Genomic DNA, 15,983 nt, shown 5'->3' with positions numbered 1-15,983 from the left:
TCTAATATTACATAAACCGTTTTTTTGTCCTAGTATTTTTTAAATTTATTTTATTAGTTTTTTTATATTTATGTTCATTTTGTTTTGTTGTTGTTATTCTGTCTTGCATGCTTTAAACTGTACGACATTGTCTTATTTCTGCCTTGTACTTTTCGTCTTGTACTTGTATGTGATGGAACTACATAAAAAAAAGTCAGCTGCGTTCAAGTCACTTTGGTCAGAACAAGATGGTGATTTATCTTTTCTACATAAAATGAAACTTTTTTAACTCTACATCTACAAAATGATGAATAAAGAATGTGCATTATTGTTTTTGCTTTTTTCTGTTTTTATTGAATTGATGGTGATGTAAATTGAATCATTATATACTCTATGGTAATTATACAATATCATTTTGTATATGTAACTTATAGTTTTATTGTACATGACAAAAAATAATTGTATTCATTTCAACAAATTTACCAACACTGCAAATCTATATTGCATCCGACATGTCTTCTCACTGACACGCCCACAACTCTGCGTTCATGTGCTTCTGCGTTTTGTTTTTTCTCACATTCTACCTAATTCATTTGGTTAGTATATTAAACATGTCCCAACTCTTGAAATATATGCATCAAATGGGAATTGTTCCTTTAGTCACCTTTTTAAATGTTCAGAAATTTCCACAATATTATTTGCACCATCACAAACTGCATTTTGTTTGTTAGGATATTGTGGAGGAAATAATAGTGGAAATCAAATTTAAACATTTTTGGAATAAAATGGCTGATCCTTTGTCTCGACTCAATAGCCAACAAATTAAAATTAATATTTCATCTTTCACATATTCTTAATTTAAACAAGAACACAGAACACAGGATGGTTCGTCTGATTATATTCTCAAATACAAAATAATGTGTTTTGATTTGACACAAAACCATATGCAGATACTGCTTTACAGACAAGACACAAGGTAAAAACATATCCACACAGGAACTAGTTTGGATCATTACTAATCTGGGAGTAGATGTGCATCAGACCAATCAGAGTCATTTGAAAAATGGTATATAAAAAGGAAAATGATAACCTTCACAGGCTTGAGACATCAGAAAAGTGTTATTCAAGATTTAGGTTATTAAAATTTCCAATATGATGTACCTAGACAAAAGTGTTACATGGTCTTACATTGATGTGTACATACAGGCATATGATCATACACAGAACAATACCCATAACCATCTACCGCAAAATGTGGTTCTTTAATCTTAAAAGATAAAAAATAAAATAAAATCAGTGGTAAAACTATTGGAACACAGAAACACCTTGCCTCTCTTTCACTCTATACATCAGATGTAAATCTAAGCGTGCGAAGCTTCCTCAGATTTCTCCTGCTCTATTTTGAAACATTCAAGCACATCAGTGTGAGCTGTTTGCAGCGGACTAAACCACACATTACTAAAATCAAATGTCGAACCTCTCATCTACAAGTACACAGAGGGAAAAAAAAGATCAAGCTTTATGTAAACAAATATTTAGTAGAAGAGCAAAAAAGGGATACTTCTCACCAAAACTCAAACAGAGCAATGGAGGGCCACAGAAATGTGGTTACCTTTAAGGTTGGCTTAAATAGGGAGAGAATAAAGGTTTACAGAGAGCAGGCAAAAAAGGATAAGACTGGGTAAGAGAAGGAGCACAAAAAAGGCATGAGGAATGCTGCTTAGGGGAATGGGCCGTCTGAAACGGCTGCGATGCTACTACTGTGTTCCCTGGGCGCCCTGGCTGCCTTGGCTGCCCTGCTGGTTATAGTTGCCGTAACTGCCGTATTGGTTATAGTACTGGTTCCACTGGCTCTGGTTCTGGTAGTACTGCTGCCACTGCTGAGCGTACTGGGGGAAGTAAGGTACAGTGTATAAAATACATGCAAAACATGCACATGCATTCAAGATAAGGGGGCAAAAAATGCCCCTGCACAATTACTAAACTAAATCTATTACAGCTGTCATGATTAAAGTTAAAATGTGAAAAGGGTTGATTGCGGCACTACATCTAGATCTGCTCACTTTGCATCAGATTTCTTTTTAGGAGTCTCTGCACTCTTGAATTAATTCTCTCATCATAAACAACAAAGTGCAAACACAACGCAAGTAAGAGATTCATTTTGCAGTGGAGACAGCTTCAGTGATTATAACAGTTTTTGCAAGAATGTATAACTTTGGAATAGCTTCAGTGATGAGAAATGTTCTTTGCTTGTATATAATGTATTCCTAGTATCAATAACTGTTTACTAAAATAACCAACATAAAGTCTTCATTTTCTAATGCGTAAAAAAAACAAACAAATTCATAAAGGTTCTTGGCATGTTAGGTAATGCAATACATTGAAATATAATAATAATAATAATAATTCATTACATTTATATAGCGCTTTTCTAGGCACTAAAAGCGCTTTACATTGTCAGGAGGTATCTCCTCATTCACCACCAGTGTGCAGCATCCACGTGGATGCTGTGACGGCAGCCATAGTGCGCCAGAACAACCACCACACACCAGCTTATTGGTGGAGAGGAGACAGAGTGATGAAGCCAATCAGTAGATATAGGGATTGTTAGGAGGCCATGATGGTCAGAGGCCAATGGGCAAATCTGGCCAGGATGCCGAGGTCACACCTCTACTCTTTTCGAAAGACATCCTGGGATTTTTAATGACCACAGAGAGTCAGGACCTCGGTTTAACGTTTCATCTGAAGGATGGTGCTTGTTGACAGTTTAGTGTCCCTGTCACTACACTGGGGCGTTAGGACCCACACAGACCACAGGGTGAGCACCCCCTGCTGGCCTCACTAACACCTCTTTAAGCATCAACCTAGTTTTCCCAGGAGGTCTCCCATCCAGGTACTGACCAGGCTCAACCCTGCTTAGCTTCAGTGGATAACCAGTCTTGGGCTGCAGGGTGATATGGCTGCCGGCCATATCATCATATATAGTTAAATTTATATTGCCCCCTAATGGAAAAGTGGATTTCTGCCCCTGGTGACTGAATGCAGTAGCGGTTGCACAGACTAATCGACTACAATGATCTGCCATAACGCTTTAAGCTTGACGTTGACTAGTCGCTGGTCCTATAGAGGGCGCAACAGGATTAGAAATCTTTGAAGGAATTCCACATTTACGCTCCGTTTCCAAACAGTTCAAATGACAAATAAATGCATACTCTGAAAGCGCTCCACAAAACATGTGTGATTATATTACTGGATGCTCGAAATTGAACGGGAAAATGCACGTTTTAAACAGCTTATTGTACAGGTAAATTAATCGCCGTTCTAATCTAATGCACTGCTGCACTGTAACGCACACACATTACAGACAGTAGCACGTACATCACGCGCATAGAATCATTCAGAGCGGAAATGTATTGTCAACACTGTTCTGTGGTTTTTCAATAAAATAGCTTAGAAACTGAAAAGTTCAAGCATATATTTATTAATAACTAGTAAATTCCACAGCTTCACTTCTAGTAGAGAGACGCTGCCAGGTAGAATTAATTCTGACACGCAATGCTCTCTCTAATGCATTCATATTAATGTAATCTTTACTGTGCTACTTTATCTGTATCCGATTTAGAACGAGCAGAAATCTGTGAGAAATATAACGACCCAAAGACAAAAGAACTGTTAAAAATGAGCTGTTATAGGAGCAACAGTCATGTGTGCAGCGCTGTGTCATATGCCGTAGCTGTGCACAAGGTGTTTATCACAGCTCCAGACTTATTTGTTCATTAATGACGTCATCAGCGACTAGTCGACTTCGACTCGACTTTCATCACATAAAAGTCGACTTCAAAAAATCAGAAGTCGTTCAACCCCTAGTATGCAGTTTCTTCCACAGACTCTCTCACCTGCTGGTACTGTTGATTGTAGCTCTGCTGCTGCTGGTTGTAGGTCTGGGCTGCGGGTGCTGGAGTTTGACTGTAGCTCTGGTTGTATCCTGGGTATTGACTGTAGTTGCTGTAGTTGTACCCTTGGTTGTAGTTGCTCTGGTTGTAGCCCTGGTTGTAGCCTTGACTGTAAGACTGAGGCTACAAAAAAATTAGAAAATGTGATGCAAGCAATGACTACACGTCCTGTTAGATTCAAAAGCTAACTTAGATAATGTAAGCCATGTCTTTATACCTGTGACTGGTTGTAGCCTCCAGATGATCCAGAGCCACTCTTGTTGTAGGAGCCCTGGCGGTTGTGGTTGTAACTGCCTCCAGACTGCTGATTACGGTTGTATCCACCACGGCCTCCAGAACCTCCATCCCTGTGGTTATTTCCCCAGCGATTCTGGTTGTAGCCTCCACGGTTGTATCCTAATGAATTAGTTGACTGATTATCAACAACTTGTAGGCAGAATCTAACCATCAATGCAGAACAATAAATAAGGAATAAATGCATAGTAAGCCGATCATTAATTGCAAAATAAACCCAGACAGGGTTTTTTAAAATAACTTATAACCCTGAAGAGTTTTCTTTATGATGATGCTGGCTTACTGTACATTATCCTGATTATTACATGGCTTCTCTCCATATATAAATATGCTGACATGAAATTTAGATTTGAGTCGGAATTACTTGATAATTTTACCTGTATATTGTCCTAAAGCTTCCACAAATAAAACAATACCCTATTATAATGTTTAAATAAATCGGCCTATACTAGTGTTGTCAAAACTACCGACCGCGATACCAGTTGGTATAGCTAACATCTGAACGCTGTTGAACGGATTCTTAAACACTGCTGATTGGCCATAGTGTTCACGTGCTCAACAGATATGACTGTGATTGGCTAAAAAGAAAGCCGCATTTGAAAGCCGGATCAGTCTATGTGCAGATATATTACGGATCTGCTAAAAGACGCGGCTCTCAAACGCTCCCGTGTGCTTCTGTGTGAGTGCTTGGTGAAGATCGTGAAGTGATGATCATTGTAGCCAATCACAGTCATATCTGTTAAGTGCGTTCACACTATGGCCAGTCAGCAATGTTTAAGAATCCTCTCAGCGCTCAAATGTTAGCGGGAAATGGACGTTTTTAAAATTTCAGTACTGACTGGTATGGCGGTCGGTACTTTTGGCAACACTAGCCTATAAAAACACTGCAACGATACTGCAGTAATATTAATACCAAAGCCCTCTGAGATCATTTTCAGTACACTCCATAAGTGATATGGAAAATGGTGGCAGTTGTGTTTGTATGAAATGAGAAAGCAAGTCCACGATGTGACATGAAAGTAGCGCCATTTTTTATTTATTTTTACTTTTTTTTTCAGGATTCCTTCATAAATAGAAACGATCATTTATTTTAAATATATATTTTTTTAATAACATTATAAATGTCTTTACTGTCACTTTTTAATGTGTCCAAGCTAAATAAATAAATTAATAACAAAAATAATAATTTACTGCCCCCAAATCTGAAAAGCACAAAACTAGCAAATTCAGGACTCTTACCTCCTCGGTAGCCTCCACCTCCAGAGCTGCCCCGGTTCTGGTAGCCACCTCTGCCACCCTGAGGTCCACCACGACTGTCATAGCGCTGGAAGTTACTACGGCCGCGGAAACCACCCTGGCGGTTATCAAAGCGCTTCTCTGGAGGAGGGCCAGCTTTACGGCCTTCTTCGATGTACTGCTTGATGAGAGCGTCGGCTTCTTCCTGCTGAAGCTCTACGAATGTCACCCCGTCCAGGAACTCGCCAACTTCGGGCAGCACAAAATTTGCTGCGGGAGCAGAGGCACGCAATGAGGGACAGAACAGCCGCACCGGCAAAAGACAAAGAGAATCATTATCAGCACCATACAATGGTGACAGCAAAAATACAGGGGAGGGGACAGAGAGAGTAAAAGAGAGAGAACTAGAGCATGTGGTGATAAAGTTAACATGCTCTAGGACAAACGTTGCCTTAGCTGTGTAAGAAAACACTTGTCCCAGAGTAGGAATATGAGGACAATGTAGGGGGGTGGGTCTTGGGGAATGAAAATTAAAAACTAAAAACAGTTGCCAGAAAAAGAGTGTTATGATAAAAGGTGTCCTTGCAAATTAAGAAGTACCTAGCTGAGGACAGCCGTCCAAAAAATTACTCAACGTTTAATAATACAGCCAATACAAACTGCTCGGTTGCTGAAGTGAATTGGAAAGCCAGAGCCAATTACAGCAATCCTTATCCTCAATTCTGATTATCTGAGCTGGTTTGCAGTGGTGAGGAATGGCATGAGAGACAATGTAAGAAAATATGGTTAACAGGGCAGGGAGAGATGGGAAAAAAAAAGGTGGGAGGAGCTCTTTTATCTGGCAAAAAGGTTTAACAGAAGGAGGGACGGGTGGGTTCTTCCAAGTCTAAAAAAAAAAAAAACACAGCAAAAGCAGATCTGTTGTGTAGTTTTGAACATTTGTTTTGGTTATCCATGGCATTCCTACCTTTCATTTCTAACACAGCATGATCGGGAACATCCTTCCCTTCCTCATCAGTTCGCTTTAACGTTCGCTCTTTTAAATCCTCATCCGTGGGACAAATTACAATAGCCTTGCGTTGAAAACCTTCAAAAGGACGCATTTTTCGTCTCTGGGCTGATCCATATACATTTGTCTAGCAATGGTGACAAGAAAGAAGTAGAAGCTGTTCATTATTTGCTTTTGTTACGGCTTTGCGTTCCGTAGGAGGGGAATTGGATTCCTGCAACGATGAAAGTGAGAGAGTTTTTTTTTTTTTCATGTCTATAGTTACTGCTCTGGAATGACTAGTGGTTGTCTCTCACAACCCCAACTGACTTACCGTGAATTGAGAAGAGACCAACACAAGGGAGTTTGTGAATGACTGACATTGTATAGGGGACCCTTTCTGCTTCCCTCAAACTAGCAGTATTAACAGAAGCCGTTCTCTTACGAGACACATGTTACAGAGAACTGGTGTAATCCTATAAAAAAAACTATAAAAGATCCAAGTTACAAGAAATTACATGAAATTAAATTCTAATATGACAGCTTAATACTGGAAGTGTTTTCTCTCAAACTAACTAAACTGTTGGTCATGCTCAAAATGTATTTGCATCAATCACTTCCAAAAATCAGTGAGTAAGATTTTAACACATTATCTGCTGGTACATATTGTCCTGACTTCATAAAACTTATCTGAAACTTCTGAAGAATGTAAAAAATCCTCACTCTTCTGTATTTCAATCTCATGCACTGCCTGGGTCCCCTTCCTTACCTTCACTTACCCATTGTTCAAAAGGCCAGCGTGCCCGACACGGACAAACATTTAGTACCTACCTGTTCATACTCACGGACTCCTTAGGATCCATTAGCATGTCCTTTGACCTTACCTACCTTGCGACCTCTGGAACTGTCCACCTGTAAACTTCAAGCAGGTTAGTTTTTCCACTTACCTGCCATTCATTTTTAAACACAACATTCAAGTAAAGTTCCAAGTTTATCTAATGAAAAGTTATCTTGTTTTCTTTACAGTTACCATAGCAACAGAAGGCGTTTTCTTACTCACCAGGCAGTGATTACTTGTTTTTCAACATCTTACTAATGTCATGGACTACTTGTACAGTGTGGCAAAGATCTCTTTACAACAAGGCAATACATAGTCAAAAATATTCATAGCAACATACTATACTGCATTCTTTCCTTGATCGATTTTTTTTACGTTTAAGCAAAACAAAACAAATCATAATTCAGCAACATGTTCAGGACAAAGAAAAAGGACTGGAAAAAACAAGTCTTCACAAGCACAATAGACTAACCAATACTTTGGACTAGGCTACAGAGAGAACAGAAGTGCATTAATGAACGTGCATCAGTGAGCAGCAGTGGATGTGTTTTTTTTTGGGGGGGGGGGGGGGGCTGAGAAGGAAGGGGAAGGGTTTTAGCTGTGAGGACAGCGCAAAGGAAGGCAAGTACAGCAGTACCTGATCCAGGATGTAGTTGCGCTTCTTGCGGGCAGCAATCTGGATGAGCCTGTTGAGACACTGCGTGGCCTGCTGAATAAGTAGGTCCCAGCGTCCGGCATAGTTGCGCTGACGACGAAGTCCCATGACCTGATGGAAACAGAGCAATAAACTTTAGTGTATAGACTTTGATTGGAATAACTACGTATTTTCAAAACGATTCATTGGTGGATGGCCTGAACAACTAGATGAGTTATTGGTCTTAACCAGGGGTGGGCGACTTTGGCTCTTGAGTTCCGCAGTCCTGCAGACCATGTTAAAACCAGCTAATCAAGGTCTGGAGGATTATTAGAAAAGTACAGGCGGGTGTGTTTGATTAGGTAGAAGTTACATTTCAAAGGACAGTGGATCTCAAGGGCTAGAGTTTCCCATTCATTGCCTAGACGTCTGTCTAAATGTGTATGGCTGTAGCGGTGGTTCTTTAAAGATTGACACTATTTACTTTATTAGCTCACATTGCTAATCTTAAGGTAAATAATTAATCTGTACAAGTTAACACACAGGGGGGAAGAAAAAAAAGATCGAATATCCTTTTTTGGGGGGAGAATATCCTTACCCACTATCCTAAACCAACCCATAGTTTGCTGTGAGCGAGGGATGCTGAGGAGGTGTGCTAAAATGAAAGCGTAACAGAATACTCTCTATTCAATATTCCAATATTACTGAAGCAACGTTGCTAGATACTTCCAGTTCACATGGACTTTAAAGAGGACTTTCCTAGAGGGCTTTACTATGCACAGCTGCCATAATAACAGAGATTATATTCAGCAGGCATACCTTCATCTTCTCCATGATAGCATTCGTGCCCAGGATGTTGTACTTCTTGTCAGGGTTTTCTTCAGCATGTTTTATGGCCCAGGTGGTTTTTCCACTACCAGGCAGACCAACCATCATCAGGATCTAAAGAAGAGAAAGAAAACATGGGAGTCAACATTTTACAAGCTAGGTTTCACCAATATCTTCTTTCCACTGCTCACGTACATGTCTTTTAAATGTAAACATTTGCTTTACTGTTATGTATTAAACGTTATAATTAGGGATGCACCGATATGAACATTTTGGCCGATACCGATAACCGATTATTCTTTGTATTTGAAAGCCGATAACCGATATGTTGGCCGATAAATCTATATCCAAATTGTTATATACTTTTTGAGAGCCTGATTACAAAAAAGGTCTCATCATTAAAAGCCACATCCCAAACACTTCAACATAAGCAGCCTAGTTTGAACGGTGTACGTTTTAAAAATATTTTTACTCTCCCATTACCAAATTTAGTCATAAAAAAGTCTTACAAATAAATAAAATAATGCATAAATAATGCAAACAAGTCATTGGACATCATTACACGTGTAAAGAATCAAAATGAATGCGCCACAGATCAATAAAATGGAATAGCCTCTGCACAGACAATAATTAAATGATTTTAATTACTAAACCATATTGTTGATGAAAATAATAAGAGAAAAATACAAGTGGTGGTTGTTATTAATAATGTATCAATGATTTTGAAAAAGTAACAAATTAATACCACTGTTTTAAATAGCAGCCGTTGAGCTGCGCGTGCTGAAGCTGAAGAGCTGAATGAACATGGTAAACTGAAGCGTTTTGCTGGCAGCTTATTTAACTTAAGGAAATGCATCCTGAGATTAATATTAATACAACATAAACATAATATTACAACTTATATATGTACAAAATGATGCAGTTATTGCGTGCTATAGTCAGAATGTGTGATCCTGTTGTGGATGCGCTCTTCCCATAACAACGCGCTGAAACACAGCAACTAAACCCAAAGAATGCACAACGTTTTATTATAATAATGTTCTCATTAGAATGTTATATACACAGCATTCCCAATCATAGTTATTAATGTTGTGCACTGCTGTTTGAGCTGCGTGCGCTGAGCTAAAGATGATCACCGGTAAACTGAAGCGCTCTTTTAACTTAACCAAACGCATTCTATATGAGATAAATCAGATATACATCAAATAAACACAATATTACAACGTACAATTGCACAAAAGCCTGCAAACGAACAGCGCACGTCTGAAGTGTCTCTGAAAGAAATAATGCATTATTTATCGGCTTTAAGATATCGGCCAAATTTTCTTATCAGGCCGATACCGATAACAGAAAAAATTAGCATTTATCGGCCGATACCGATATGGTGGCCGATATATCGTGCATCCCTAGTTATAATGCTATAATCACATAGCTGATTCACACAGATGAGGTTTTGTTGAAAATAATTAATTAATTGTCCAGTTTATTTATAGTCATTTGGCACATTACAATAAGGTAGACAATTTTAAAGACATCAAATAATGGCATAACTTTCCAACAAATGCTAAAATTATTAGTCTCCATGGAATTACATTATAGATGCACACATTTCATCCACAGCTGAAAATTTAAAAACACAATTCTCTTTCATTATAAAATCATTTTTGATTAGACTGCAGTACACTATTATTTTTCTTAAAAGTTAATTTACACATCAAACCTCGCAATCAGCTTTAGTAGCAGGTCCCAGTGTTCCTCTGACTCGCTCCTCTAGATGAATATCCTGAATGAAGGTGAAGCCCTCTGGCTGAGGGAAAAAGGGCTCCTCTCTCTGTCCGAAGTTGAATTCCACGGCACAGTTCTTCACCAATACATGTGGGAAAAGAGCACGGTCGGCCAGTTCCTCTCGAGAGACATGGAAACATGGGCCCAGCGCCTTGCCATTCTTGGAGAATGCCATTTCTACTTCCTCACTGCTTTCAAAGTCCTATGGAAAACAATCCAAGTGGAAAAAAAGAAAAGAGATATGGTTAATAATAGTCTCTGAGCCCATATTAAGCTGCATTATGTGTAATCTAATCTAGAAGTATGAGAGAAAAGTATAATTACAATATAGCAGCCAATGATGTCATTTTCACTGAACTTTTCCCCATAGTCTTCAAATTTACAGTTGGAGGATTTCTTGCCAGTTCCTCCATAGCCAAAAGAGAAGGGTTCTTCACCTGTAACATGAAGGAACATAAATGATAATGCAGCATAAAAAAATGTAAAAAAAAAAACCTTTCCAGCTAAATCTATCCAGCATTTTGATTAATCTTACTAAAGAAAATTGCATCAGGTGTTAGAAATGCTTTGAAGCAAGGTTATTGTAAGTCTGGTCATTTACCGAGTTGAGTGTTGCAAGAATCCAGGGACCATCCGATTCTCACCACATGAGGGTCAGGCTCAGACGAAGGAAGGTGCTTTACTGAAATTTCCTCATTTATCTAAACAAGGAACAGGACAATAAAGATCTTTGTGACCTATCTCAGGCACTCAAACATGGCTTCAAACACTAAATAGCATCTTTGTTACCTTCATTTCAAAGCACACACGTCCTTTGGTAACACCGTAAGTGGCTCGAGCACCTGCCCACAGGTAGGCAAAACCCTCAATGGTCAGAGGGTAACCACTGTTTCTGTCACGAGCCACCTTGAAGTGCAGGTCACAGTTATCTAGAGACAAACAAATAAGAAGCCATTCTATAATGCGAATATAACACTATCAAGCACATTTACAATGAACAAACTATTCCTTCATTTTGAGACCAGGAATCCTGAAAATTAAGGAGGCTCTGAATCACTTTTTTCCAGACCAAGTATTGTACAGATACTTTCATTTTTAGTACTTGGTGTTACATACATTTTCATTGCATTTATTTATTTTTACATACTGGGTAAAAAAAGATTATGAATCATATTAGTTGGCCTAATTTGTTTACTAAAGAGATATTTCCTTGATCATCATAGGATTTTCCAAGATAATCACATGATGTTTTTCTGTAATGATGTAGGTAACCTCTAGTTATACATTAACAATATAACAGTTAACGCAATAAAGATGTGAATATATTTCTATTGTGGATTTATGTTTAATATTCCACTAATTTGATTACATCATAGACATCCTGAACCTCAAACATCTTCATTCTGCTCTCTGTCTGTTCAATTCAGTGTTTCACACAAACACTGTGAACATGCTGTGTGGTATGAAATCACTCCAAATTGGGGTGAAATGGAAATATTTTGGTACAGGACTTTCGGCTTGACATGTATGTGAATTCCAGCCTAGGATGAGACAATATTGTTTAATTTGATGTACTTTGATGTTCTGAACACATCTGAAAAATAATGATAGACACAGAGTGAGCTGATGCCAGATAAGTGCACAATCCAAGCTGTCTTAAACATGAGACGTGCGATTATGGTAAGGGGCGTTACATTTCCGACGAGTGCTTGCGGTGTTCGGCCAATCACAATGCACTGGGTCAGCTGGCCAATCAGAGCAGACTGCGCTTGTCGGAAGGAGGGACTTTGTAGAAAACGAAGCGTTTGAGAGAGGCGGGGCATAGAGGACCTACAATAATGTACAGTATTTGAAAAATAATGTGTTTTTTGAACATTAAAGCATGTCAGCATATTCTGTTACACCAAATACACAAAATAATGATCTTTAAAAAAGCATCATATGACCCCTTTAAGTGTTTCAAACTAAATCGTAGACCCACATGGCTTGCTCTACGGTCAAGTCACGTGTGTTTTATAAAGGGATAGTTCACCCAAAAATTTAAATTATGTCATTAATTACTCATCCTCATGTCGTTCCAAACCTGTAAGAACTTCATTCATCTTCGGAACACAAATTAAGATCAGGGGTTAAAGCAAAAAAAAATCCTGAGCTTGAATTTTTTTCCGTGGGTGGGGCAGCACATGCAAAGCATGCAATGACTGTAGCAACTTTAACATTTGTAAGGATACTATGGCAAAGTTATTGCTTTCTTTATTCAAACAGACTTTTTTTTCATGAATATATGGTTGACCTGAAGAATGAAAGCTGTATCATACACTTGGAAAATTATGAGCTATATCAGTGCTTATCGACACTAGGGGTGTGACAATACACTTAGCTCACGAGATGAGACAAAATACAGATACTTGGTTCACTAAAACGTGACAATATTTTAATAATTTTTAAGAAATTTCCCATGACAACATATGTCTTTTAATTACAAAAAGTAAAACAATGCAGTTGTATTTAGAAATATTTTAACTAATCTAGGGCTGTAACTAATGATTATTTTGGTAATCAAGTAATCTACTGATTATTTTGACAACCGAGTAATCTGATATTTTTTAGTAACAAACAGACCCAAGTGAAAACCAGGCTTTAGTATGACTATTTATATATAAACTAACGATGAGGCAATAATAATTGGCTCAAATAAAATATCAAAACTAAGAAATTACATGATTGTATTGAACAACACTGTTAAAATACATAATGTAATATGCCTAAACATAATATGAACATAACTCAACACAGAAGCTGCAGCTGAAGTGGCATTTAGATGTATTTACACACATGTATTTTGAAATTTGAAATTAAAACCGCCAGCAGGTGGCAGCAAATCAGTGTTATAAGTGAGTCATTGCGATTGAACCGAATCATTTAAACGGTTGATTCATTCAAGAACGAAACACTGTCATGTTGCTCAGAGACCCAAAACAGCCCTGTGGCTGTATTCGGAATGATTTTTGTTGGCGAAATAGAGCAAAAACATGCAATATGGTGTCTAAAACGTCTCTTAATTAACTTATTGTTTATTGAATTCAATGTCACATTTGTAATCATGGTAATTTTTGGAGAAAAACAGCACTCTTCGTGTGAAATTGAATAACTATATGAAGTGGTATAAATATATACATTTTCTACCATCATGTCTTGAATTTGTGATCATTCTAAACGCATTTTAATAGACTGAATCATGCAGTGAAAGAAAACACACTAAATGTGCACACGCACTAGTCTAGACTTCACGTAATGTATGCGTGCGCTCTGTAGGGATGTTTTGAATGGTTTTTGCAAAATACTCGATAATGTCAAATTGCACATCGTTAAAACAACAATTACGATATTATCGCACACCCCTAGTGTGTGTGTGTATTTTACTTTATTTATTACAATTTTTTAAAGATAACAAAGAGCAACTCCAAAACAACAACAACAAAAAGCAAAGTAAAGCTGAGTATAACTAGTTTAATCAAGGTTTTATTTCTTTTCTATTTCACAAGTTATTTTATTTTTCAAATTTTTTTTTATTAGTTTTCCCATGCCTGGAAATCTCAAATGGCTTTTTTCTACATTAATGTCAATGTTGCAGTAGTTTCACTTTATTTTATGGTGTGCTTATTACAGTGTAATTACTGAAAAATAACTAACATGTACTTTATTTATATACATATACTTAATATACAATGTAAAATTGGGTTTAGTGTTAGTGCGAGGTTAGTGTTAATAACAAGTATAAAAATACTGAGCAAAGCATTTACTAAAAATATATTTTGAAGCTAAGCATCACTAAAAATCTCTCTCAATGTTTTTGTTGCAAAATTGTCTTCAGCTAATTTTTCAGTCATTTGAAAGTGCTCAAAAACGATTTTAAGTATTATTAAATCATTTTAAGATAATTCACACGAAAGAAATTTCAACAAAATATCCATGACTTTTAAGTATCTAATAATGTCTTACTGAAATATTTTTATGCTACCAGATTCATTAAAAATGTTGAGTTTTCCACGACAATGCAAGCAGGTTTTAGATGCCCCTTCTTGTATTTCCTGCATCAGAAGGGGTCCCCCTATGGTGGTTTAACACGTTGCCAGACGACTCTCCTAATCTCTGTGAAGCACCTCTCCATTCGCAACAACACAGCCTGCATTGCAGCTTCAGAATACAGCCAAGACAAAACATATGAAAACACGCATTACCTTCCTCCTGATAATCATTGCCCTCTCCCGGCTCCCCGCCAGCCTCATAGTCTTGATCCTGCTCGTCCGATGGCGCAGACCCCGCCGCCTCGGCCTTCAGCGCCGCCTGCAATCGGTCCGCCAGATCCGCCTTCAGCCCGCGGGTGTCCAGGCCTCGCCGCTGGAGCTCTTCCTTCAGCTCATTGACTTTGAGCTTTTTGACATTCAGCCCGCTCATGATTCATGCACCCCTTCAGCAGTTTATTCCAAACTGTGCGCCTGTACAGTCAGAGTAAACACACGCGATGCATTGATTGGTTACTGTACGCGCTCGGCGGATCATCTTCACACTCGCTAAGATATTAGCCTGCGTGCTAACAGGATAACAGAGGCCGAGGTCTTTGCAGCTAAAAAACAACTTCACTTCTTTTGGAGGGGTATTTAGGCTTTAGTACATCAAATGCAACAACATGCATAGATCAAAATCCATTCGTTTAAGTGTCAAAACAATCTTTTGTCATGTTTCATTGTATCCGCTGTCTGCACACTTAGCATAGCAGCGAACTATGGAGTCATGTAATTTGCGCGCAAAATCCACACGCCTCACATGCATACTCTAAATGAATCAAATATCATTTTAAGTCACTAACTGAACATACATACTACCTCGTATGCGCAGAAAACACAATATTTACCTTTTTCTGTCAGTTTCTCCCTCAAGCAAACTGTCGTTACGAAGGTATCGAAGATGGAGGGTGACCGTGGTTGCCCACTTCCTCCGCCTCACGACGCTCTGAGCGGGCGCTCTCGGTCCCTGCAGCTGATTGGCTAAAGCTGCTGTCTGTATGACCCGCCGCAGCCAATCATATTCGTCATACGCAGCCTTTCTAATGTTCATATAAAAACAACGTAAACGTGTCAAATACAACAAATCATATCTTTGTTATTATTCCAAGAGATTTAAAGTGCTGCTGTAATTCACAGAGTACAGGCAGAGAATAGGTTTCTGGTTAGAAAAGGTGCATAGATCAAATTTGTTCAACAAAAATAAAAAGTTGAATTAAATATATTATGTTTTACATTTACATTTAGTCATTTAGCAGACGCTTTTATCCAAAGCGACTTACAAATGAGGACAATAAAAGCAGTCAAAACTAATAAAAGAGCAACAATATATAAGTGCAAATGACAAGTCTCGGTTAGCCTAACACAGTACACATAGCAAGGT

The 15,983-nt window shown here is 38.2% G+C and overlaps 1 protein-coding gene across 1 annotated transcript; it reads right to left on the bottom strand.

Moving 5' to 3' along the window:
- Positions 1-862: 862 nt before the first annotated feature.
- On the bottom strand, positions 863-14,993 carry LOC107595510 (heterogeneous nuclear ribonucleoprotein U-like protein 1). Its single transcript, XM_016285934.1, has 12 exons — positions 14,777-14,993; positions 11,325-11,464; positions 11,137-11,236; positions 10,860-10,972; positions 10,471-10,737; positions 8,742-8,864; positions 7,926-8,054; positions 6,430-6,598; positions 5,466-5,732; positions 4,150-4,328; positions 3,876-4,055; positions 863-1,868 (listed from the first exon to the last, which is right to left on the bottom strand). The coding sequence occupies exons 1-12, from the start codon at positions 14,991-14,993 to the stop codon at positions 1,737-1,739; spliced, it is 2,016 nt and encodes a 671-aa protein (XP_016141420.1). The 3' UTR covers positions 863-1,736.
- Between the last annotated feature and the right edge of the window lie 990 nt (positions 14,994-15,983).

The sequence above is a fragment of the Sinocyclocheilus grahami genome, unplaced genomic scaffold, assembly GCF_001515645.1.
Source record: "Sinocyclocheilus grahami isolate Dianchi unplaced genomic scaffold, SAMN03320097.WGS_v1.1 scaffold203.1, whole genome shotgun sequence".
NCBI classification, from domain to species: domain Eukaryota; kingdom Metazoa; phylum Chordata; class Actinopteri; order Cypriniformes; family Cyprinidae; genus Sinocyclocheilus; species Sinocyclocheilus grahami.
The sequence above is the reverse complement of the archived record's forward strand: the minus strand, read 5'-3'. Positions and strand labels throughout refer to the sequence as shown.

Bases quoted from the DNA above. Each gene is read 5' to 3' on its own strand.
- LOC107595510 (XM_016285934.1), bottom strand. From the start codon at position 14,993: ATGAGCGGGCTGAATGTCAAAAAGCTCAAAGTCAATGAGCTGAAGGAA. The intron at 5,733-6,429 runs GTAGGAATGCCA...CTGCTCCCGCAG, and splicing joins TGCTGTGTTAGAAATGAAAG to CAAATTTTGTGCTGCCCGAA. The intron at 4,329-5,465 runs GTAAGAGTCCTG...CTAATTCATTAG, and splicing joins AGGTGGAGGCTACCGAGGAG to GATACAACCGTGGAGGCTAC.